At 43.0% G+C, this 25,169-nt stretch overlaps 2 protein-coding genes across 6 annotated transcripts in view; one reads left to right on the top strand and one right to left on the bottom strand.

The window, feature by feature from the left end:
• NDE1 (nudE neurodevelopment protein 1) overlaps nucleotides 1–24,721 on the bottom strand; it is a 41,725-nt gene extending 17,004 nt beyond the window's left edge. The window contains exons 1-3 of one of the 3 annotated variants that reach the window (XM_075011299.1): nucleotides 24,625–24,721; nucleotides 5,795–5,929; nucleotides 4,673–4,826 (exon numbers count right to left, since the gene is read on the bottom strand). In XM_075011299.1, the coding sequence (XP_074867400.1) occupies nucleotides 4,673–4,826; nucleotides 5,795–5,880 (240 nt within the window). In that variant the 5' untranslated portion in view covers nucleotides 5,881–5,929; nucleotides 24,625–24,721. Of the gene's footprint in view, nucleotides 1–4,672; nucleotides 4,827–5,794; nucleotides 5,930–7,657; nucleotides 7,836–17,294; nucleotides 17,424–24,624 lie in introns of those variants that run through there. The other 2 variants (XM_075011297.1, XM_075011298.1) reach the window with 2 other exon arrangements.
• Nucleotides 24,272–25,169, top strand: part of MARF1 (meiosis regulator and mRNA stability factor 1) — a 40,615-nt gene continuing 39,717 nt past the window's right edge. For all 3 annotated transcript variants that reach the window (XM_075011294.1, XM_075011293.1, XM_075011296.1), the window contains exon 1: nucleotides 24,272–24,378. The gene's annotated coding sequence lies outside the window, so the exon portion shown is untranslated. The remainder of the gene's footprint in view (nucleotides 24,379–25,169) is intronic.

Here is a 25,169-nt window from a genome sequence, read left to right as displayed (position 1 = left end):
AGGCAACTCTAGCATAGACACCATAAGTCAACTGCCAAGCACTCTCCCAATGACTCTGCCATTCCTCCATAATGAGAAGAGCAAGTGGAATCAACGGGAGCGTCAGCTGTCGACTTACAGTGCTTTGACTTCATCTACGTTATTCAAGTAGCTGAAGTTGCGTAACTTAGGCAGATGGCCCGTGGTAGTGTGGACAAGGCCTCACTAACTTCCACCACAGACTGCTCCCTAGGCTCTGTAGAGAGTTGGGATTTTCAGTGGTTCTCTCTGGGAGAGAGGCACAAGGTAACATCACTCTCACAGCTTCCCAACGGGACTTCTGGGATTCAAAGTCATCGCAACCAACTCACCTGCTCAGAGATGAGCTCCCTGCTACCTCTGAGGCACATGTATGTGCCAGAAAAACAATACTCCCTTGTTTTATCCAGAACCAGGCAGGGGCATGACAAGTGTGCTTCAGCAACACAGCACATCATAAGAGAGCCTAGACTCCAAGAGGGAGGAAAGACAATGCCTGGGAGACAACTGCGAGAAGCACTGTGTCATCTACAGACTAACAGATATTTAGGTGCATAAGCTTTCGTGCATCTGATGAAGCAGGTCTTTGCCCACGAAAGCTTATGAGCTTAAAAATCTGTTAGTCTATAAGGTGCCACAGGACTTCTCATTTTTGTAGATACAGACTAACACAGCTACCTCTCTGATACCTGGAGACAACTGGGAAGGCAAAAATAGTCCCCAGTTCAGCTGGAAAGGCAGACCCATCCAATAACCAATTTTAAGACCTGTTTCAGGAGCACAACCGATCTGGGAAGGGGACCTAGCTCTTTAGCGAGTACATGCCTTAAATGTTCTAAGTAAAGGAATGGAGGTCAGATAATCCTGAGTAAATACTCTGGTCGTGATGTTGTTATACAAGGCCTTGAGTAAATCACACAGTTTATCTGCTTCATTCCCATCCAGAACATACTATAAAAAAAAAGGATGCATCTACCTTCTAAGATGTGGAGTGTTAGCATGTGCATAGAGAACAACCAGAAGTCCTGTGGCCCCTTACAGACTAACAGATATTTTGGAGCATAAGCTTTCATTGGCAAAGACCCACTTCATCAGCTGTATGTGCATAGAACACCTTGAACAGAAGGTGCCATCAAAATGCTGTATATTATTTTTAGGGTGCCCAATCATACACCGGGATCCTTGCAACACAAGACCTGGTAACTTACTATGAGCAAAAAGTGAAACAGTCCAAGCTGAGCAAATGGATAGGACACTAAAACCTCAGATTTACGAACACCAGGGGAATGGAGGTTGTTTGTAACTCTGAAGAAAACATCACGGTTGTCCTTTAAAAGTTTACAACTGAACATTGACTTAATACAGCTTTAAAACTCAGCTACACAGATGAAAAAAAGCTGCTTCGTGTCATCTTGATTTAAATGAGAAGAGCATGGAAACAGTTTCTCTTGTCAAAATTTTTTAAAACTTTTTTTTTTAAACAGCAAAACTAGTTTCAATTTACAGTTAGCACAATACTGTTCTGTAGCTGGTTTGGTTTTGTTTTTCTGTCCCTTCTGCTGCCTGATTGAAATACGTATGTGGCTGACCAGTCAGATTGTAACTCTGGTGTTTGTAATTCTGAGCTTCTACTGTAGTAAATTAGGAACATAAATAGCAAGAATTTTATTGGATCCCAATGCCTAATCAGAGCTTGTGATTGCAGACCACAATATCACAGATTCTGCAAGACTCTAAATCCCAATGCAGTGCTCTGGACTCTTAAATTTCTTTCAGCCGTATGCATCTGGGATTATTATCTAGGTTACAGATACCACGTTTTTGAAGAAGGATGGCAGCATCCCTTCAGGACAGAGACACCATCTAGCCTGTATTTCAACAGTTTACACACCAAACCCTTGGCACAGGATCCACCTTAACATGCCAATTCCTTGTTCTGTGTTCCCAAGATTACTATCTATTAACATTCCTAAAGCATTTACAATTGATTAAGAACAGCAAACTCAAGTCACTGAAAACAAATCCACACTCAGGAATTTAAAAAGAGGAGACAAAGTGTGGTCTGTAGCCTATTTTTCACTTTTTTAACGAGAGCTACTTCAGCATGTGTATCAAGTGGTGCAGAGACTGAAGTGGGGAAATGCCTTTTTGAACTGAAAAAATTCTGCATTGATTACAGGCTCTGTTAACTCTCGTGCGCCTTCTCATTTTGAATTTCTTGGATATTGCCAGTCTACCTTAAAAGTCACCAAACATATAGCTCAATTACCTACAGCTAGTCTCACAAGACTCACCAAACCAACCCTCTGCGGCATTGTTTCCAATTAGTGTCCATTGTGGAGAGAGGAGGAGAAAGCACAGAGAGAATAACTTGGGAAGTTCAAAGCCATGTACTGCGGGGCCTGACAAACTTTGTATTGTTGACCTCAATGTAGATGCAGGTCCTTGAAGTAACCAAGTTAACAATTCTGCTCAATAGCCTCATGAGTTTAAAGATTCCCTCTTGAATTGATTCAAACAAAAGACAGAACTGCTAGGTTTGGGCTTTTGTTTGTAAATAATTGTAATAAAGCATCAGCTGCTTTGCTCCTCAATGGACACACTGTTCCTTCACTTGCAGGCTGCTACAGTCATTTTCAGTCTGCGTGAATAAGTCAATTGTTGAAGGGTTTGTGTCATACAAAATATGTTTTAATCAAATTCTTTGCAGTGGAGAATAATTAGTTTCTTTTTTTCCTAATGTAATATGTTTATTCTCCACTTTTGAGTCAATTTTTATTATTTCCAGCCCAGACTGCCCCAATAGTATTACTTCTCATCTTCTCCTCAGTGCTGTGAAAGAATTTATTCTCCTCTCATGGGAACTGATCACAAGTTGTATTTCCCTGAGACATTTTTCCTCCCCTTTCCCAAACTGCCTGTTTGAATGGGTTTATGTGGCTCAGTGCAACAAACGCGACTAATGTTGCACGCAAAAGGGTACACAATTAGTACTATACAGGTGGTTATGCAGGACTGATTTGTTTTCAACCATGTTGTAATAAGAGCAACATCAGGATCTGTTTTGGGTTCAAATGAACAAAACTGCCACAAAGATTAGAAATACAGTATCTTAAAAGTGGTGTTCTTTGGTATCCTCTTTTGATGCTTCTTACCTAGTGACTGTATTTGTGTAAGCAACACAGACAGCAAAAGTCTTAGGAGTCAACAATTATTCTTAACTTCTGTTAACTCAGTACTGGATCCAACTGACCAAAGAGTATCTAATTCAATTAATCTCTGTCTCCACAGATATTAAACTGGTCCTAGCAAAATGCTAAGCAGCTTTACTTCTTTTTTTTAGACCGCTGATATTTACAACTATTATTTGCAGGTTCGTTACAAAATTTCAAGATTATTTTTGAAAAGGAATCAAAGTTTGGAAACACACTTTTGTTGAGTTTCAATTAATTAAATGCAATTCTTTAAAAGCAGTCAGTTGTGGTTTTTATTTTATTTTGGGGGATTTTCTTCTGTTGTTTCTTTTTATAAAGGATTATCTTCAGCATCTTGTACTCTCTGGAAACTGAAACAGACTAATTTCTCTTTTCATCCTACAGCAATATAGCCCAATTGCAAAGCCATCACATGCTCCATCATTACTATCCCTCAAGATAGTCTTTGTAAAAAAGTTTATTACACTCCCCACTAAACAAAAGAGTTTGCATTTTCTCTTAGGCTCTGTCAACAGAAGTCACTGTCAGGAGAATTTTTTCTGAAAAAACTTCTGTTGACAGAGTACGGCCACACACAAAAGCCGATCAGGAGAGCATTCTGCTCTGTCGACGGAGCAGCCAGACTGCCCTGACGCTCTCTCGACAAAACAGGAACCTGGAAGCACAGCCCACAGGACTGCCCATTGTTGTGGATGCCCTGTCTGTTGAGAGAAGGCCCCCCAGAGCATCCACACAGCCTTTTTGTTGACAGAATCTGTCAGCAGCAGTGTTCTGCCTCAAAGCTCCCAGCAAAAGTGCTGTTTTGTCCAGATACTGTCAATAAAATGCATTTTGTGTGTGCATGCTCCATAGCTTTTGTCTAAACTATCCAAGAAGATAGCTATCCATCCTCCTCTTAGAAACCTCCACTAATGGAGGTTCCACAACCTCCCTCAGTGGTCTGTGCTATTGTTCTATTGTTCTTACAGTTAGGAAGTAGTTCCCTAGTTTAATCTAAATCTGCTATGCTTCAGTTTGAACCCATTACTTGCCCCTTATCCCACCCTCTGTGGCAAGAGAGAACTGTACCTTTTATTGCTTTGGTTCATTATATGAGTCTTTATGCTTGCATTGCACAACAACAACATAAAAACAACAAATGAGGTGGAAACTGCCTGGAAGGAAGACACAAAAATAAAGCTATATATATGGCCAATGCTGAATTCTACCATAAGGGTTCTCCAATCTGGAGTCCATCATGAAATGCATGCAGTATCCTAACAAAGAGCTGGCCAGTTACATTAACTACAGTATTGGGCCTAAGAATGGGGAAATATATTATTATGTTATTATCAAAGCAAACCATTATTGCAATTTATTAATCATAAACATCTTTATGATCACCCCAGTTCTGCAGATGATCATCTGCATGCACAGTGCTTTCTGTGCTGCTCCTTTACCTTAATTGATTCCAGTTCCATTCGAAGGCGATTGTTTTCTGACAGAAGATCCCGATTTCTAAATTCTGTTTGTTGCAGCTGCGTCTCCAATTCTGCTTCATATTCTCGGCTCCCTTCTTGAAACTCACGCAGTTCCTCCTGTGTATTTTCTGCACTAGAAGAATAATTCCAGCCTCAAAATCAGTTTGTTCATTTTAATAAAACAAGGAAACTTCATGCATCTTCATATAAATGTACAACAAAATAAAATGTCCTCCTACTACAGTTGAAGGATCTATGCTTTCCTGTCACCAACTCATATTCAGAAAGCAGAAAAAAAAGTGATTGTACGGAAATGCCTGTTTGCAGTTAAATTGTATTTGTTCACCTACACACTGAAAATAATGCATCCTAGAAAAAGGATTACAAACGATACATTCTGTCTTTATGTTAAAAGAATATGAGACAAGGATAGGCTCCACCTGCATTTATGTACCATACTCTCTTGAGTGCAAATTTTAGCTCTTTACATTAAATAGTCAGGTGGGTGAAACTTCATTTGAGATATCAGGCAAACACACCTGTCTTCAGAGTTTATTCCAATATTGTTACAATTAATAAGAACAGATGTGACTATTGAGCATCAACATGTCATCTCAAGGCCTGGTCCTAGAAGGGATCCACTGACAACAGGATCAAGCCGCTTGACTTGCAAACCTTAAAAATTAGCAATCTGACATAGTAAATCATGAAAAATTCCATTTACCCTGACACAGTTTAAACTGTAAAGAGATGCAGAGAAGTCTCTCAGCCTCTGCTGGGCATTCACTCTTGGTGGTGTTGAATCAAGATATTCCTGACAAACATATTTCTGAAAGGTTATTTTAATCTCACTTTTGGCATGCCCCATATGGCAGGCATATAGGTATATTGCCCCAGCAGGCTTCCTCTGCCTGAAGAGAGCCAAGGTAACCATGTCAGTCCCTTCTGGCTATACAGTCTATTAAATTTCCTGGAGGACTGTACACTCAGGCTTCTCTGCCCAGATTTCATCATCACACCCACTAGAAGTTCCAACAATGAATTACAGGTGTTAAAACCTACTAGAAAGACAAATTAGGGAATTAAATTCATTGCCCTTACCATTGTTTATATTTCATAGCCAGTTCTTTCCAGTAGCTGGTTTCTTCTTCCACTGAATTAAAATGATTTCCTTCCAAGTCTTCCATGGTGAAATCCCTAGAAGTCTAGAATTCTTGATTCATGTTTTGCTGAAAACTAAGCAATTGCAAATTTAGGCGTTGGCATCTTCCTGCTGTTACGTTATCCCACTGCTTCCTCCTGTGGAACTGTCCCCCAGGCATTGTAGAAGCAGCTTCATCCATGGACACATTTAAAGCCAGACTGGAAAAAGTACTGCCAAATACACAACGTGCCTGAGGGAGGCCTAGATGATTTAATAGGGATTTTCTCTCTCAAGTTGCAATGTATTTATTGAAAGGTGGTACCCCACTAGATTATTTCCCTTCCCAATTACATGGACCTGTTCAACAGAACATTAACAGATGCTCCCAGCTTAAGCAGCTGGTACGGAAAGCAGCTGAGGAGGAAGAAACCACAGAACACAAACTTCCTACCCAGCCCCTGCATCCATAATGATGTGCTACCATAATGCTTAGTGAAGATGCTACCTATGCTGACAGGAAAGCTTCACCCATCTACATAGGTGCGCCACTGCCTGAAGAGGAAATAGCTATGTCAATGGCAGAAGACCTCCTGTTGACACAACACTGCCTACACCAAAGATTAGGCTGGTATAACTATGTCACTCACGTGGGAGGATTTTCCACACACCCCTGAGCGATGTAGTTATACCAGCGTAAATTGGCAGCATACGTAAAGCCTCAGAGATGCAGAAAGGTCACAATTAAGGCCCCTTGACAGTCTGTTCTGTGCAATGCTGGGTGAGGCAAGGTTTAGAGGCTGACATTATAAACCTAATAGGAGTCTCCACAGACTGATTGTTGTAAATGAAGGTGGAGTTGGACTCTCATGTCACAAAGTCAAGCAGCAGAAATAATGGAACCTTAAACCAGGGCTTCTCAAACGTTTGTCCTGGTGACCCCTTTCACACAGCAAGCCTCTGAATGTGAAACCCCTGTAATAACACATAAGCTGCGTCTACACGTGCACGCTACTTCGAAGTAGCAGCACCAACTTCGAAATAGCACCCGTCACGTCTACACGCGTCGGGCGCTATTTCAAAGTTAACTTCGACGTTAGGCGGCGAGACGTCAAAGTCGCTAACCTCATGAGGAGATAGGAATAGCGCCCTACTTCGACGTTCAACGTCGAAGTAGGGACCGTGTAGACGATCCGCGTCCCGCAACGTCGAAATTGCTGGGTCCTCCATGGCGGCCATCAGCTGGGGGGTTGAGAGATGCTCTCTCTCCAGCCCCTGCGGGGCTCTATGGTCACCGTGGGCAGCAGCCCTTAGCCCAGGGCTTCTGGCTGCTTCTGCGGCAGCTGGGGATCTATGCTGCAGGCACAGGGTCTGCAACCAGTTGTCAGCTCTGTGGATCTTGTGTTGTTTAGTGCAACTGTGTCTGGGAGGGGCCCTTTAAGGGAGCGGCTGGCTGTTGAGTCCGCCCTGTGACCCTGTCTGCAGCTGTGCCTGGCATCCCTATTTCGATGTGTGCTACTTTGACGTGTAGACGTTCCCTCGCTGCGCCTATTTCGATGTTGGGCTGAGCAACGTCGAAGTTGAACATCGACGTTGCCGGCCCTGGAGGACGTGTAGACGTTATTCATCGAAATAGACTATTTCGATGTCGCAACATCGAAATAAGCTATTTTGATGTTGGCTGCACGTGTAGACGTAGCCTTTTATATGTATTTAACATTATAAACGCTGGATGCAATGCAGGCTTTGGGGTGGAGGTTGACAGCTCATGATCCCCTATGCAGTACCCTCGTGACCCCACCCCGATTTGAGAGCCCCCTCACCTAAACTGTCAGGGACAGCCGCAGAGCCAGACAGACAACTCCAAATTTTAAGTCTCAGCTTTAGATCTCCTAATTCATAAGCCAGTAAGTCTGCAGGTGGCTAGCTTAAAAAGAGAAAGAGCTTTCAAAGCAATATGTACTCATTTGAAGATTTTTCCAATCACACATGTAGCGCCAGATCCTACATTTCAGATGCACCCAAAACTCCAAACTTCAGTAATTTTTGGTGAGCAAGAAATGCTGGACTGGGCTCTGAAAACAAAGTTTTATAATTAAAGAATTTTTATAGCCACAAATTATAAACCAGATGATATACAATACCTCAGTGACCCCATTACACCTTCCCCTTGTTGCATCAGCTAAAGAAGGGTCCGGCAACCTGCGGCTCCGGAGCCACATGTGGCTCTTTAAGGACTATAAACGGCAGTAGGAATGGTGTCCCTCGCCTCTGTTTGTCAGAGGCTGGAGATGGATGGCAAGAGACAAGTCACTTGATCATTGTCTTCAGCCCACCCCCCCGGGGCACCTGGCACTGACCACTGTCAGCAGATGGGATGCTGGGCTAGACTGACTAACTCATATCTAAATAGTAAACAGGACATGATGAAATGTTGGATAACTTCCCCTAGCACACTCCAGAGAGAGAGACAGTTTGGGAGTGATAGTCAGGAAGAAAGTGGTATAAACACACAGGTGAAGTGTTAGGAAATAGAATACTTAAACTGTTTGTGAACGTCCTGCAGTAAAGATGTTTCACATTACAAATTTTTGTGTGTGCGCTGTTCTTAAAATAGGGGTTACAAAAAAGCATAGCTTGACATTATTTATTAAGAACTGTCTCATATTCACATGCACTGTGGCTCTTGCACTATTAAGTTTTTCGCCAAACTGGAAAAAATGGCTCTTCTTACTATTTTGGTTGCCAACCCCTGGCTAATAGGATTATCAAAGACAATCTAAGCTGTCACACCGCCTGACATCTAAGGCGCACACACACAATTTGGATTTAATAGATACCAGCACCGCCAGGCCCAAGACCCATTTTCAAAACTGGCTTGGACAATTAGAAGTCACTCACAGAAAACCAATGGGATGTGGGATCCTGAGTGCCTAGGTCACTTCTGAAAATGAGACTTGGCTCCTAGGTCATTTAGGCCCAGGAGTGCAAGTAAACAAAAGCTCCTACCGATTCAGGAAGGGGCGGGCATGCCAGCTAAGGGGAGCCTTGTGACATTTCCTGAAGAAGTCTCAGGGCTTCCCACTGCTGATATATTTATGGGAATGTATGGACAAAAGCTATAGGGTTGGTGGAAAGTACTGGCTCCCTCTAAATCATATTCATGTCTAGTAATGTGAACCTAGATCTTGCTGCACTTTTAGCCCATTGAAAGTACCTTTGATTTTTATAAGCACTTCATGTGCTGAACACTCAGTAACTAAACTTTCCCTTTACATTTTAGGCTGTCTTGACAATCTTGCCCTAGTATCTAACATAAAGATTATGTTTGGATAGGGCCTTGTGTGAATTAGCTAGTAATGAGTCATGTGGGGGATATATTAATATCTCATTGGAGTTCTCAGCTCATTGCAGGCACGAGGCAAGCACCTGAGGTATGGAACAGAAGGAAGAAAATCCATGTCACATGTTACCATGTGGTAACAAATGTAGGGCCTCACATTTTTCATGCATATACTTGCAGCCTCTATATCAGTTTGAAATTAGTTTATGGTGGGTGCTACTCAGAGACAGGTATAATGGAACAAAGTACGTTCCACTCGTGTTCATGTATGGTCCCAGAGGATGTCTGGAAGAGTGTATCTTATGTGTCTATTTGGGAAAATTTACAGACAGAACTAAACTAGTACTGCTACAATTATACGCATTTAATTTCCTACATGGATGCTTATTTTGCAATTTGTGTCCACACGGGGAATTATATGGGTATAACTGTAGCAGTAAAATCATAGCAAAATAGATCTACCAGTAAATTTCCCTGTGTAGATAAGCCTTAGAAATATAAAAAGAAATTTCTCTCTTCTTTGACCTCAAAATACGTGCCTTCGTGTAGGGGGGCAGAAAGGCTTTAGAGCTGATCCAGCCCTGAAGTAAGCACATGCGACTCCCATTGAACAAGCAAGAGCTATGCTTGCAGATTGCAGGGCTTTTGGCTCCATATCTTTGCGGGTGTGAAGAAGAGGAGTCTGGAGGATCCTACTCCTGAAGACCCCCTCCATCCTCAATCGTATCTATTTTAATTGGCTGTCTCAATACAGGCTCCTCTGGGCCCATTAGTACAACTGGTGCCATCCTGCAGTTCATGAGGCTCAGTAGTATACCTTAATGTTGAACTCTGTCTTTTGCTAGTGCTGGGCTGACCCAAGATAAGATCTCTTAGAACGTAAATTCCCCAGGCTGGCTCTAACAGCCTGCTAAGCATATACTGGGATCCTGGAGGAACTGTGGAATGACCATTCTGGCAGCAGTCAAGACCCAAAGATCCAGGCCATTGGAAAAAAGAAAGTTCAGCAGTCCTGTGCAATCCTATGGAATTGCTCACTTGTACCAAACTGGACAGCATTCAGTACTGAATCTCCTTCTTTTGTTTATTCCCTTCCTGAAAGTTCCAAGTCTGAAAAGGTTCTTTTGCCTCGGAAATTGGTCTGTTTTTCATCCTATATGAGTATGTGGAAAGGAGGAGAAATTATTTCCATGTATTAACTAGTGGGTATCTCTTCCTTACCACACTGAATTGTAGTTGCTGACTTTCTAAAGCTGAGTGCATAATTGCTATTCGTCAGTGCCTTTTTTTGTGCCAGTACTTGCTGGTACTGAGTACTGGCACCTCAGCAGCCCCAGTCATGGGACTGAGTATCAGCACCTCTTTTATTTACAAATAGGGAAGAATTGGTAGCGAACTTGAAAGTGGAAGGCAGCTTGGGTAAAAGTGATCATGAAATCAGAGAGTTCACAGTTCTAAGGAGGGGTAGAAGGGAAAACAGCAAAATAGAGATAATGGATTTCAAGAGGGCAGATTTTGGTAAACTCAGAGAGCTGGTAAGTAAGATCCCATCGAAAGCAAAACTGAGGGGAAAAACAGCTGAGGAGAGTAGGCAGTTTTTCAAAGGGACATTATTACCGGCCCAAAAGCAAGCTATCCCACTGTGTAGGAAAGACAGAAAATATGGCAAAAGACCGCCTTGGCTTAACCAGGAGATCTTGCATGATCTCAAAATAAAAAAGGAATCATATAAAAAAATGGAAACAAGGACAAATTACGAAGGGTGAATACAGGCAAACAACACAAGAATGCAGGAGCAAGATTAGAAAGGCAAAGGCACAAAACGAGCTCAAACTAGCTTCAGGCTAGGGAAACAAGAAGGCTTTTTATAAATATATTAGAAACAAGAAGACGACCAGGGACAGGGTAGGGCCATTGCTCAGTGAGAGAGAAACAGTAACAGAGAACTTGGAAATGGCAGAGATGCTTAATGACTTCTTTGTTTCGGTCTTCACTGAGAAGTCTGATGAAGAAATGCCCAACATAGTGAATGCTAGTGGGAAAGGGGTAGGGCTAGAAGTTGAAATAAAAAAACAACAAGTTAAAAATCACTTAGAAAAATTAGATGTCTGAAAGTCACCAGGGCCTGATGAAATGAATCCTAGAATACTCAAGGAGCTGATAGACGAGATATCTATCATCTTTGGAAAATCATGGGAGAAGGGAGAGATTCCAGAAGACTGGAAAAGGGCAAATATAGCGCCCATCTATACAAAGGGGAATAAGAATAACCCAGGAAACTACAGGACAGTCAGCTAAACTTCTATGCCAAGAAAGATAATGGAGCAGGTAATTAAAGAAATCATCTGCAAGCACTTGCAAGGTGGTAAGGTGATAGGGAACAGCCAGCATGGATTCGTAAAGAATAAATCATGTCAAACCAATCTGATAGCTTTCTTTGATAAGATAACAAGCCTTGCAGATAGGGGAGAAGCGGTAGATGTGGTATACCTAGACTTTAGTAAAGCATTTGATACGGTCTCACATGATATTCTTATAAAAAAACTAAGCAAATACAAATTAGATGGGGCTACTATAAGGCGGGTGCATAACTGGCTAGATAACCATACTCAGAGAGTCGTTCTTAATGGTTTTCAATCCTGCTGGAAAAGTGTAACAAGTGGGGTTCCAGAGGGGTCTGTTTTAGGACGGGTTCTGTTCAATATCTTCATCAACGATTTAGATATTGGCATAGAAAGTATGCTTATGATGTTTTCAGATGATACCAAGTTGGGAGGGGTTGCAACTGCTTTGGAGGATAGGGTCATAACTCAAAATGATCTGGATAAATTGGAGAAATGGTCTGAGGTAAACATGACGAAGTTTAATAAGGACAAATGCAAAGTGCTCCACCTGGGAAGGAACAATCAGTTTCACAGATACAGAACGGGGAGAGACTGTCTAGGAATGACTGAAGCAGAAAGGGATCTAGGTGTTATAGTGGACCACAAGCTAAAGATGAGTCAACAGCGTGATGCTGTTGCACAAAAAGCAAACATGATTCTGGGATGCATTAACAGGTGTGTTGTGAACAAGACACGAGAAGTCATTCTTCCGTTCTACTCTGCACTGGTTAGGCCTCAGCTGGCATATTGTGTCCAGTTCTGGGCACCGCAGTTCAAGAAAGATGTGGAGAAATTAGAGAGGGTCCAGAAAAGAGCGACAAGAATGATTAAAGGTCTAGAGAATGTGACCTATGAAGAAAGGCTGAAAGAATTGGGCTTCTTTAGTTTGGAAAAGAGAAGATTGAGGGGAGACATGATAGCGGTTTTCAGGTATCTAAAAGGGTGTCATAAGGAGGAGGGAGAAAACTTGTCCTCTTTGGCCTCTGAAGATAGAAGAAGAGGCAATGGACTTAAACTGCAGCAAGGGAGGTTTAGGTTGGACATTAGGAAAAAGTTCCTAACTGTCAGGGTGGTGAAACACTGGAATAAATTGCCAAGGGAGGTTGTGAAATCTCCATCACTGGAGATATTTAAGAACAGGTTAGATAGATGTTTATCAGGGATGGCTTAGACAGCACTTGGTCCTGCCATTGGGGCAGGGGGCTGGACTCGATGACCTCTGAAGGTCCCTTCCAGTCCTAGTATTCTATGATTCTATGAAAAAATGCATGGTATTTGTCATGCGCATGATGTTTTAGTTTCCAGAAAGACATGCTCCCTAGAAAAGGATGTTTAGAATATTGAAAGTTGCATGTCTGTATCACATTCTCTTTGCAGTGTCCATTCTGATTCCTCTACTACCGGACTTGTTCTGTGTGAGCTTTCCTGTGCCCCCAAGGTATTTTTATATAACCTACTTACTATCTTTCATAGAAGACTTAATATATGTGATCTATTGTTACATTCCAAGCTGCGCAGGTGGAATTAAATTTCACATTTACCAAACCCAACCTAGGCTTTCTCCAGGCTAGCAGTGAAAGGGCTGATGCCAGCTTGCATTAGCTGATGCATGCTATCTAATGTGTTTGTAATTGAATCTAGACAAGTCATATTATCTTTAATACATGCTTAACTGGTCAAGATAGGCTGAGTTTAGCAGAACTCTTAAGTATGATAGCACTGCTCTGTCTTGACTAGAGTTTTTAGAGGCTATTAATTATATCAAACTAGCTGACTGGAAATAACATCACACTTGCAAGCAAGCATGGACAGGACTGTGCAAATGTACTGAACTAACACTTTTGCAAAACACACCCTTTTGCCATCAAGACACTCTCCTGGGGGGCTAGGAAGAGGGAGGATTTAGCCCTTTTATTTTTCAAACACCAAACTTTCGGAGGTTTTATTATTTAATCTGTTTGGAAAATGCACCTTACAGTGTAAATCAAAAGGTGTTTGGCTGGGTCATATTCATGTTAGCCAAAATTTTTAGTGGAAAAAATTGACAAACAGGGGAGACATCTCTATTGAAATATTTTTAAACATCCACACCCCAGACCATATCCTTAAACCTTGAGGCCACACAGATGATCAAATGCAGAAAGACAAGCACAACCTCCACAGCATCTTTATTCTCCCACATGCACAAAATGACCAACCGAACATATCTATATTATGGAAGCCTTTCCAAGTTCTGTGTGGATCTGGTTCCATTAGGAAGGCAGGGATGAAACTGGGCAGACACAATCAGTATGTTTATTGGTGTCAGCATTAATTTGCTTCCTCACTTCACTTAAGGTAATCTTGGGACAGTGGCTGATTGCAACTCTATGGAAGGAGTGCTGGAAGGCAGCATGGAGTTAGGAGCATTGATTCTGTCTTAGGCTACGTTTACACTGCACATTCTGTGTCTAGGAAACGCGCCTGGTATTACTAAATATTTTTCGAATAAGCTAAATATGAGTCAACAGTGCAATGCTGTTGCAAAAAAAGCAAACATAATTCTGGGATGCATTAACAGGTGTGTTGTGAACAAGACACGAAAAGTTATTTTTCCTCTCTACTCTGCATTGGTTAGGCCTCAGTTGGAGTACTGTGTCCAGTTCTGGGCACCACAGTTCAAGAAAGATGTGGAAAGGGTCCACAAAAGAGCAACAAGAATGAGCAAAGGTCTAGAGAACATGACCTATGAAGAAAGGCTGAACGAATTGGGCTTGTTTAGTTTGGAAAAAAACAGATTGAGGGGGATGGGACATGATAGCGGTTTTCAGGTATCTAAAAGGGTGTCATAAGGGGGAGGGTGAAAACTTGTTCTTCTTGGCCTCTGAGGATGGAACAAGAAGCAATGGGCTTAAACTGCAGCAAGGGAGGTTTAGGGTGGACATTAGGAAAAAGTTCCTAACTGTCAGGGTGGTCAGACACTGGAATAAATTGCGTAGGGAGGTTGTGGAATCTCCATCCCTGGAAATATTTAAGAACAGGCTAGATAAATGTCTGTCAGGGATGGTACTTGGTCCTGCCATGAGGGCAGGGGGCTGGACTCGATGACCTTTCAAGGTCCCTTCTAGCCTTAGTATTCTATGATTCTAAATGCCATGCATGATATTCCAGCATTCCTCTATCCCTCTCTGCAGTATGTGCAGACACTGCCAAATCCCAAAATAGCCTATTTCAAAATTGACTCAAAATAGGATACGCAATTTGCGTATCTTATTTCAAGTTGGGGCACAATGTAGACATAGCATTACAGTGGAACCCCTTATGCCATTCCAGGGTATATGTTGGCACACACTCCTCTCACAGGATGTTCCTGTTTTCCACTTGGCTTAGAGTCAAATGTGGTCCAAAACTTGGATAGTGAAAAAACAAGATTTAATACGACCTCAGACCAATCAAAATGTTTCCATGAATCTTCTGTTTTCTTTTTCAATGCCAACAGAAACAGTTTGCCTTTGCCACATGTGAATGGGCAGCTGCCTCTCAAGCACCCACTCCTGGGCAGACTTGGCTATACAGGTGCACTGTCAGAACTGCCATCTTCTTAAGGCAAACTACAGTACCAACACAAAACAAAACAGTTGGAATACAAATTAGCACAGCTACCTCTCTGTTACTATTACACAGTACCAAACAAAGCCTTCTCTTATTCAGTCACACCCCTCCACTGAGGATCTCCTGGACTGAGGCTTTCCATTAGTCGGGGTTCCCTGCTACAACTTATTCACTCCCAGCAGTCTCTGTCCATGAGTGTCTCTTCTCTTTCAGTGACATCTTTCTGATGCTCTCTATCGGTTCTTCCATAGCCAGACAGTTGTATTAATTAAACCCCACACTCCATACCAAGTGTGTCAAGCAGGGCTAATTGTATGGTGTTGTCCAATGGGACATATCACTATGACACAACTAAAGCACATACAGAATTGTAGGTTACAGAATGCTATAGTTTTGTTGAGAAGCGGGTTTTACTGGAGTTTTGCTCACGGTTTATTATTGCCACCCAAACATAAGGTTATAATTTTAACCAATGCACTCAGCTTGGCTGTACCTCGTTTGTTTTCATATATGTAGAAACCAGAAGGAAAGATCTGGCCATACTTCCTGCTTGTAAGCAGCACAGCTGGTCACAGACATTACAACATCTTCGTATTATACAGGAACTAAAGGTTTCTGGGGGTATGGGATGAACTTGTACAGTGAGAAAAATAACTTCAACATTTTGCTCCAGGAAGTGATTTCACTGAAGTGATAACAGTACCGCAAAACACTAGTTCAGATCACCATGGCTCAGCTATTGACGGTCTCCAAAGTAATCTTAGCATGAGGCTTAAACCACTGTAGTCGGAGTCAGAGCTAATCAAATTCAGGAGAACTTTATGGTGGATTCTGTAGGAGATTGTAAAAGCCAGTTCAAAATTGCACTGGCACTTAAAAATACATTTTAAAGATCTATTGAACTTGGTTAACCACACCAACATTCAGAGCAGTTACTGCTCCTCCACCCCCAACACCCTCTGATTTATTGTTCAGAGAGAACAGGAGAAAGACCCCTGAAAAGGTAGGAGAAAAGCAGAACTGTCACAGCCACATTTTCATAGAATCCTGACATTCTGTTTGGATATTTATTCCATAAGTTCTTATGGGCACTTTCCTCTAATCACCAGAACAGAGGTTCATTTCTCCCACACAAAATAGGTTTTCACATCCTTTACGAAATTACCAAAACTCTATATTCTCTTCAAGCAGCTTCCAAAGCTGGGCTTCACATCACATGAAGGCCTATTTCTCTTTGTTTCAATGTCATAAAAGAGAACAGAGAAAAAGAGACTATTCCACTGAGAATTAGCAGTATGTCCTCTGTGAGCATACATGAACACAACTGGACCATACTTCAGAGGCCCAGTCAAAAAAGGTCATAATTGCATGGGAATGTCTCCAAAAAGGGTTTAACTTAAAAAAAAAAACAGAAAAAAAAACTATTAAAGAGTTCAGGCACCTATCAAATCCAATATTTTTGAGTCTCAATCTGTCTTAATGAAACTCAGCAGATCAGGCAAATTCTCTCTTGAAATGCCTACCTACTTTGATGCTTCCTGGCCTCAAGCCTTCCAGACTGTTCCCACAACAGAAGGGGTTTCTGATTCTATTTGCCAATCCAAATCCAGAAAATAATATTAACTACTCCAGACATTTACAAACCTCGACAAAACGTAACAGTCCTGTTCCAGATCTGAGAAATTGGTCAGCCCCACGAAATCTCATCACCTAATAAATCATTTTGTTAGTCTTTGAAGTACTACATGACTGCTGATTTGTTTTCTTAGTCCTGTTCCAGAAGGAGTCTGATGTCGTCAATGAGGGGTGGGCGCGATGGAGAAACAAGGGGGGTCTTTCTTTTGTCCCAGCGAGCTTACCCGAGTCCATGGCCCCACAGCCTCGGAGAAGGAAGAAACGCGACAGTGATGCAAGCGGGATGCAGACAGTGCAGCGAGGGCGCAGAAAGGGGTGTTGTTGCTCCCCCTGGCCTCACAATAGGGTGCGCCCCCCCCCCGCAAACATACACACGGCCACGTGGAAACCCTCCCTGCCCCGTCCCCCACTCAGCAGTAGCAACCACAAGGGGAGCTGGAAGAGAAGGGTCCTAGGCGTTTGTTGTACCCCAAACTTCCGAGACCCAGCAACGCCCTGAGCGCTCACCACTTCCACCGGGAGAAGCACCCAGCTCCGGCCGCTGCCGCTTTCCACCTTCCGCCACCCTCCAAGAGCCACCGATCGGAGCTAATGCGACAGGAGCCTCAACTTCTCACGCTGCCCAGCCCCTCAGTGCCCCCATCCGAACCATTACAACCTACCTCGGGCCAAGACTCTATTGGCTGCAGGGTCACGTGGCCTGAAGAGCCTCCTCCAATCAGCTCCGGTAGAAAGCGGCTCCTGGAACGTTTGGAAACTTGGTCTTTCCAAGGGATTTTTTAAAAACTTTTCGGACTCGCAGCCGGGCGGGGGCCAGGGCGGTGCCAGTAGCACAAGCCAGGAGAGCTCAAGTCGGGGCGCGGCGCGGCGCAGCTTATTGCAGAGGTCTCAAGCGCCGCTCCCGCTTTAAGCACGGGACAAGCTTGGCGAGCGAGCAATGCACAAGTATCACTGGGGGAACTTCAGCTTTCCGCCTCACTTCATTATTATCTATGATGTCATGGGTGTAATATTTATTTTACAACACACATCGGTGTGTTTGGGCGTGCTTCACCACCAGCATAAGAAAATAAGGGCGCTAATTCGGCCAAGAAGTACGGTGATACACGTCTCATAGAGCTGGAAGGGACCTGGGGAGGTCATGGACCTTTTTTTTTTTTTAAATCTATTTGCCCTAGACCCCTAAATGGCCTCAAAGATTGAGCTCACAAGCCTGGGTTCAACAGGCCAATACTCAAACCACTGACCTATTTGTGATTATTTATTTGTTTAACTTTATTCATTTATTTATTTTTACTGACCAAAGTTAAACACTTGCCTTAATTTTTGCAAGATCTAAAGTATGAGTGGAGCATAGAATCAGAGAATTCTAAGGCTGAAGGGGACCTCAGGAGTTCATTTAGTCCAGCCCCCTGCCTAAAGCAGGATCAACCCCAACTAAATCACTCCAGCCAGGACTTTGGTAAATTGGGACTTCAAAACCTCTAAGGATGGAGATTCCACCGCCTCTCTAGGTAATGCATTCCAGTGCTTTACCACCCTTCTGGTGAAATAGATTTTCCTAACATCCAATCTACATTTCTACCTCTGTAACTTCAGAACATAAGCATAAATAGTCTTATCTCCGTTATAATTTTATGAACAGTATATTTTTTACGCTACTATCATTTTAAAAGGAAATGTCTTCAGGATGAGTTGGGTTTCTTTTTCCCCCTCTTAAAAAAATCTGTGTGCAGTACTGCTCCTGCTGAAAATTATGATCTCCCCATTTGGGATGGATCTCCACAAAGTACACAAGAAACCTCAGTAAAACTAAACAGGACCTATGAATGATGTGAGCACACTAGTATGATGTCTTTGCATCTCCATGGTTCCGGGAAGTACAAAAATGTTCACCCTGCCCCCAGCAGTAACCCTGATCCAAAAAAGTCTAATGAAGTCATTGAGACTCTATCATTTTACTTTAGTGGAATTTTGATCCAGTTCTTTGTGCATGTTAATTACTATAGGAATAAGACATACTCAGTGTTGCTCATGAATCATAGGTGTGTTCCTGTGCTATGATGCATATAAATACCTGTTCAGTAGGTGTGTCTGGTGTTTGCTTCCTGAAAGACTCAAAACAAAATCACAAATTACTACTTCGGAGAGTGATCCAACCCATTTATATGTGAACATACGTCACTGAGTAGCACATCCAGGTACCTGTTTAACAACATGCCTGGTGATGGGCACCCACATACCAATGCAGAGGACTGAGGACTAGCCCCATTGATTTAAAAAATGCAAGTTCAGGCTCTGATTCCATTGATTTCAATGGGAGTTAGAGGCCTATGGCATATCTGAGAATCTGGGCCTGAGTCCTTAGAACACAGTTCTACAAAGACACCTGTGTTATTATGATTCCAATGAGAATGCACACATAGAATTTGTAGGGGATCAGCGTGTTCATGTAATTCATGTGGCATTCATATTATTGTAGAAGAACGGAACGCTCAACAATTAAGAGCACTACAACTAAGAAGCCAATAGAACAGTTTTGGATTCAGATCCTAGATGTAAATCAGAGCTATTTTAACATGAATGGAGCATCACCCATTTAAATCAATTGGGCCGTGTCTACACGTGCCCCAAACTTCGAAATGGCCACGCAAATGGCCATTTTGAAGTTTACTAATGAAGCGCTGAAATGCATATTCAGCGCTTCATTAGCATGCGGGCGGCAGCGGCGCTTTGAAATTGACGCTCCTTGCAGCCGTGCGTTTCGTCCAGACGGGGCTCCTTTTCGAAAGGACCCCGCCTACTTCGAAGTCCCCTTATTCCCATCAGCTCATGGGAATAAGGGGACTTCGAAGTAGGCGGGGTCCTTTCGAAAAGGAGCCCCGTCTGGACGCGCTGCGCGGCTGCAATCTGCATCAATTTCGAAGCGCCGCTGCCGCCCGCATGCTAATGAAGCGCTGAATATGCATTTCAGCGCTTCATTAGTAAACTTCGAAATGGCCATTTGCGTGGCCATTTCGAAGTTTGGGGCACGTGTAGACACGGCCTTGAAGTCCTGAATGGTCATAGAACAGTCGCTTGAGTGGAACTCCCTGCTGTACATACCCTTCATAGACTGTGAAAAAGCCTTCAACAGCATTCGTAAAGACACTTTGTGGAAACTGCTGCAACGCCATGGCATCCCATCCAAAATTACTAACCTGCCCCGTTCGAAGTACAAACCCTCAACATGACAAGTTGTTCACAACGGTGTCTTTACAGAATAAGCATACTCTCAGGAGTGCGAGAAGGGTGCCTATTGTCACCTTTCCTGTTCTTAATCACAATGGACTGGATTATAAGCAGGACCACAGATTGCCATCAATGCAGTATTCAGTGGACACTTTTCAAACAGCTAGAGGACATTGATTTTGCTGACAATGTCACCCTCCTTTCACACTGACATGAAAGCTTGCAAGAAAAGTTTGCAACATAGACAAAACTGCCTCAATGACTAGACCAAGCATCACCAAGGGAAAGACCAAGACAATGAGGATAAACCAGTCCAACAACAACACCATCATGCTGGAAAGGGATGACCTGGAAGATGTGGAGCAGTTCACCTACTTGGGGAGTATTATGAACAGAGAGGGAGGAAGTGACAAGGATATCAGTGCCAGAGTAGGGAAAGCAACAGCTGCATTCAAGACTCTGTCACATATGGAGATCACAAATAATATCTGTGAAGACAAAAACTGTGGCTCTTCAACACAAATGTGAAGAGTATACTCTGGTATGGATACAAGACCCACTGAAAGTCCTCAAATCACTAGCTATAGACATTCATAAACCAACGTCTGAGGTACATCCTTCACATCAAATGGCAAGACTTGGTCACAGATGAGGAGCTTTGGAACAGAGCAGGATAAGAACCACTTGATGTTCAGATCAAGAAAGAAAATACAAATGGCTAAGCCACACTCTCAGAAAACCATCATCCAGCATTGTCCATCAAACTCTCAAATGGAACCTGCAGGTAAAACGCAAAAGAGGAAGACCTCGGACAACATGGAGAAAATCTACTGAGATTGAAGGACAATAACTGGTTACTCCTGAGGTCAGCTAGAAGTTTTGTCCCAAGACAGAGTGAAGCGGAGGAGACTTGTAGATGACATATGCTCCACGCGGAGTACAAGGGTGTAAGTAAAGTAAGTGAAGTCCTGGCTCGCCCCCCCCCCCCGCACTCACTCTCACTCTTTTTTCTGTTTGCTTACTTTATGCACTTGACAGGACTTTATAGTATATAATCATTTTGTATGTTTCCCCTGTAGTTAGAGGTTTATAAACATCTACAAGTTTGGAGAAAAAAATTCTCCCAACAATTGTAAGTTTCTTTCTCTTTCTTTCCTTCTTACGTTCTTTTTCTGGACAAACCACTCCAAGATGTTGTACCACCACTGGACGTTTCCAAAATTAGTGAATTTTTAAAAACCAACTTGACAGTTACCATTAATTCTGCCCTTAAATGACTAAAACAAGTTTATTGTTCTGGACTGATTAAGAAAACAGGCTAGACACCACCTAACAATGACCCTGATCCTGCAAACACATGTTTAAGTTAAGTTGAGCACATATGTACATGTCTGCAAGATTTGGACCAATATCCCAATATCCTGCTAATTTTAAATATTTAATTAGTTATAATTTGTACAGTAATATTAAGACTGTGAGAATAACTTGTATGAGCATTCAAACCTTAAAATTTAAAATTTTGTACCTTAAATAGGTCAGATCTTGATGAGTTTTACAGTAGCTATTCTGTAACAAGATTTAGATTTCAGAAGCTATTCTCCAGTTCCAAAATAGCACAATGGGTCCTTCTAGTTAGAGTGGGGCTCCTAAGTACTTCTTCAAGGCAAATAATAGATAGTATGGTTGTTGAAATTGTCTTGTTTGTAAGAAGACTATAAAAATACGTCTCTTTTCCAATTAGCAGAGCACTGTTGATGAAATCTGCAAGTACTGAATTTATTTTTATTTTTCTAATGAATAAACATGGTTTTGTTTTGCTAGAGTTTATCTGCTATATATTTTCACATTGAATTTCCCATAAATTGGTAACGTCTTCTTAATCCATTTTACCCAGATAAAATCATACCAGTTTCCTCAAAAGTGGTCTTCAGTGTCTGGGTTTTGTTTTGTTTTTTTTTTTAAATACAGGTTAAACCTCTCTAATCCATAACTCTCTTGTCCAGCAACATCCGTAATCTGGCATGATTTTACTTAGCTAGACAGCCATTGGTGTGGCCAAGTTTCCCGAGGTCCCATAAAGTTTGTTTACAGTCACCAATATTGGGTCTCCATGTTCTGTGATGTTCTTTAGCTGTAATTTATCCCTAAATATATTCTAAAAGCTCAGTAAACAATAAAAGTGTTGGTAATGTGCTAGACAATATTGACCTCCCGTTGGCCGGCAAATTCTCTCAGCAGGCACCAGACAGGTCCTCGGGTGCCAGAAAAGAGAGGTTCTACCTGTATTTCACAGGGCCACAGACCCATAGTCTCCGTGAAATGGAAAATAACAAAGATTTTAAAATGTCTAGATTAAGTGGGATTTTTCCAAGCAGACACTCCTAATGGTGACGTAAATCCAATTTGACTGAACAGAGTTCTATGACTCCAGCATGTGTCTCATTTATGAAAGACCTTGAAGCCATCTGAGGGAAAACTGATGTTCCAGGAGCATCAGGCCTAGTCATTTTGGGGACACAGAGTAGTGATATTGTAACATTAAGGTTTCTTTTATTTAATTTCTGCAATTGAAAAAACAAGTGGTATTTCATTCCTTAATTTCAGTCACCTACCTATAAAATGCTAAGATCACGTTTCTCTCTATATAGCTGCACCTACATTAGGTGACTACATCATTTTAAAGTAGCGATTTAATGAAAAACATGAAAACTGTGGGTAGATAAACCTTAATTTTCCTTCTCAGAGGTCAAACCTAGGACAGAGTAAAGATGGTGGGGAGGGAAAAATGGAAGTGCAGAGTTCTGGTCCTACAGGCTAGGAGGGAGGTTCTGACCCTTCCCTCAGACAGATGGGATAAAGTCCTGACTCTTGATACTCTAGTCAAACTCCTCCCATAATCCAACAATTGAATAGCAAGTAGTAAATAGCAGTTTTGATATTTAAACTATCATTAAGTTTCTGAATTTACACCTTATTGAAATGAAAAAGGAGTTGGAATTTTATGACTCAAAACTATTTATGACGCAAACTGACATTTGCATTGCATTCTTTGCAGTCATGAGGTCTTGGGACTTATTTCCCTGCATTCTTTCAAAAGAAAGCTTAAATTCTACAGGAGCTGATGGAGCCACCCCAGAAAACACTGGTATGATGGATGTGTAAACTCAGTGGAGCACTGGTGCTAACTGCGCCTTTCCTCCAGTGCAGGAATATCCACCCACTGCTTGTCCACTAAGTCATCACTAAAACATGTTTCCCAGGGATCTTGCCCAGGTTGATCGCAGCAGCATCTTGACTTCCTAGCACTTGCATTTTAGTTCTGTCTATCTGAGACCTTTTCTACACCCATTCAGATACATCAATTGTTGGTAACCAATAGCTGAATGAAAACTAGTGTTGACAAAATCCCAGTTCCATTATAACTGCTCCAAGGCAGAGACTACTGAAGTGTAGTCTGCATCTTGTAAAATGCCACACGCTTACCGCTCCATAATTACAATTATTGTCTTGTGTCTTTTCCGTTTTAAGTCACCTTACTATTGTGTCATGAAGACTACAATAGGAATAGTAACAGAGAGGAAGCCGTACTAGTCTATACACTATCAAAACAAAAAGCAGTCAAGTAGCACTTTAAAGACTAGCAAAATAGTTTATTAGGTGAGCTTTCCCACGAAAGCTCACCTAATAAACTATTTTGCTAGTCTTTAAAGTGGTATTTGACTGCTTTTTGTTACAATAGGAATGGGAATGTGCAGAAGCTACATCCTGGCCTGACTGACACTGGGCTTCCCGACCACTTCCTGCCCTGGGGGCAGGCAGCACAAAAGTGGGAGGCAGGGTAAGGATGCAGCACTACCAAGGACTCCTGATTTGAATCTTGCGCCAGGGATGCCCCCATAAGCCCCCCTCCGACGTTGGGCTAAGGCGACCAGAAAGCAAGTGTGGACAATAAGGGGGAGGGTATGAGGGGCCTATATAAGGCACAGCCCCGAAAATCTGGCCAGTCCCTATAGCGTTGGGCCAACTGCTCACTCCAGGAGGGCGCCTCCTAGCGTGCAGTGACATTGCCGCAGACCAGAGCGGACTCCTGTGAGTCTTCTCGCAGCCCGTCCCTGGGAGGGGCGTTAAATGTCCGCTTTTCCCACACGCCCTCCAGTATTAACCGGGGGGAGGGGGACAGGGTTACGGCAAAGGCAGTTTACGACAGTGAGTTCATTTCCGGCATTGGGTGCCGCGCTTGGGGGCGGAAGCGGCGGAGAGGAGGGGGAGCAAAACAAAGCGGGAGTGAGGGGCGGGAGGAGCCGGGATGTGAAGAGCGGCGGCGGCGGCACCGGCAGCGGCAGCGACGAGAGCGGCCCAGGTGACTGAGGGCAGTCTAGCAGCGGCAGCCTGGGCCGGGCCCGCTTCGGCTCGGGGGGCGGGGTGCGACGCTGGGTACGGAGCGCGGGGTCTCTAAAGGCCCGGGCCTGGGGAAAGCCCAGCGGGAGGCGGTGCGCGGCCTGCTCTCTCGCCATGGGCTAGGAGAGGGCTGGGCACGAGCGGCTTCCTGCGGCCCCCGCCAATCCCTTTCTACTTGGCATCGTTGGGGGAACCTGGCTGCCCTTACGGGCGCAATGGCGCTGCTGGGCCCTGCTCCCAGGCTCCGGGGCGGTCCTCTCGCGGGGTTCTTCTCTGTGCTCGTGTCTCGGTCCCGCTGTTCGCCCGTAAGCTGCGCCCCCTTAGGTGATCACCGTCCTGGTTTAAACGTGAGTTTTCGTCCTTCGTCGCTTGGCCACGTGCCCATACGGTGCTCAGTGGGAGCCCCGTTTCCAGCCAACCCTCGGCAGTACTTCTGGGCTGCGCGTCACAAGGCGCTCAAGTTAAAAAGCCAGCCAGGCTTTTGTTGGGCTGTTATAGTCCACTTCAGCGTTTGAACGAAACATTGTAGCGTTTAGAGCATGAGCCCGAAAGAGAAAGTGCTTCCAGAGTAAAGCAAAGCAGAGGGGAAAGGAAAAGTAAACCCAATAAAGGTGAAAAGAAATCACAATTTTAATACCCTTGCATTTTAATAAGCTTGTTGTAAAAGGGATCAAGACGCTTATTTAAACACTTTTTAAGTCAAATGTCCTTTTAAGAGTCACTGAATCTGAATTTCAAGATTTAATAAACTTG

Source organism: Carettochelys insculpta, chromosome 16 (genome assembly GCF_033958435.1).
Source record: "Carettochelys insculpta isolate YL-2023 chromosome 16, ASM3395843v1, whole genome shotgun sequence".
NCBI lineage: Eukaryota > Metazoa > Chordata > Testudines > Carettochelyidae > Carettochelys > Carettochelys insculpta.
This window is presented reverse-complemented; position numbering and strand designations above follow the sequence as displayed.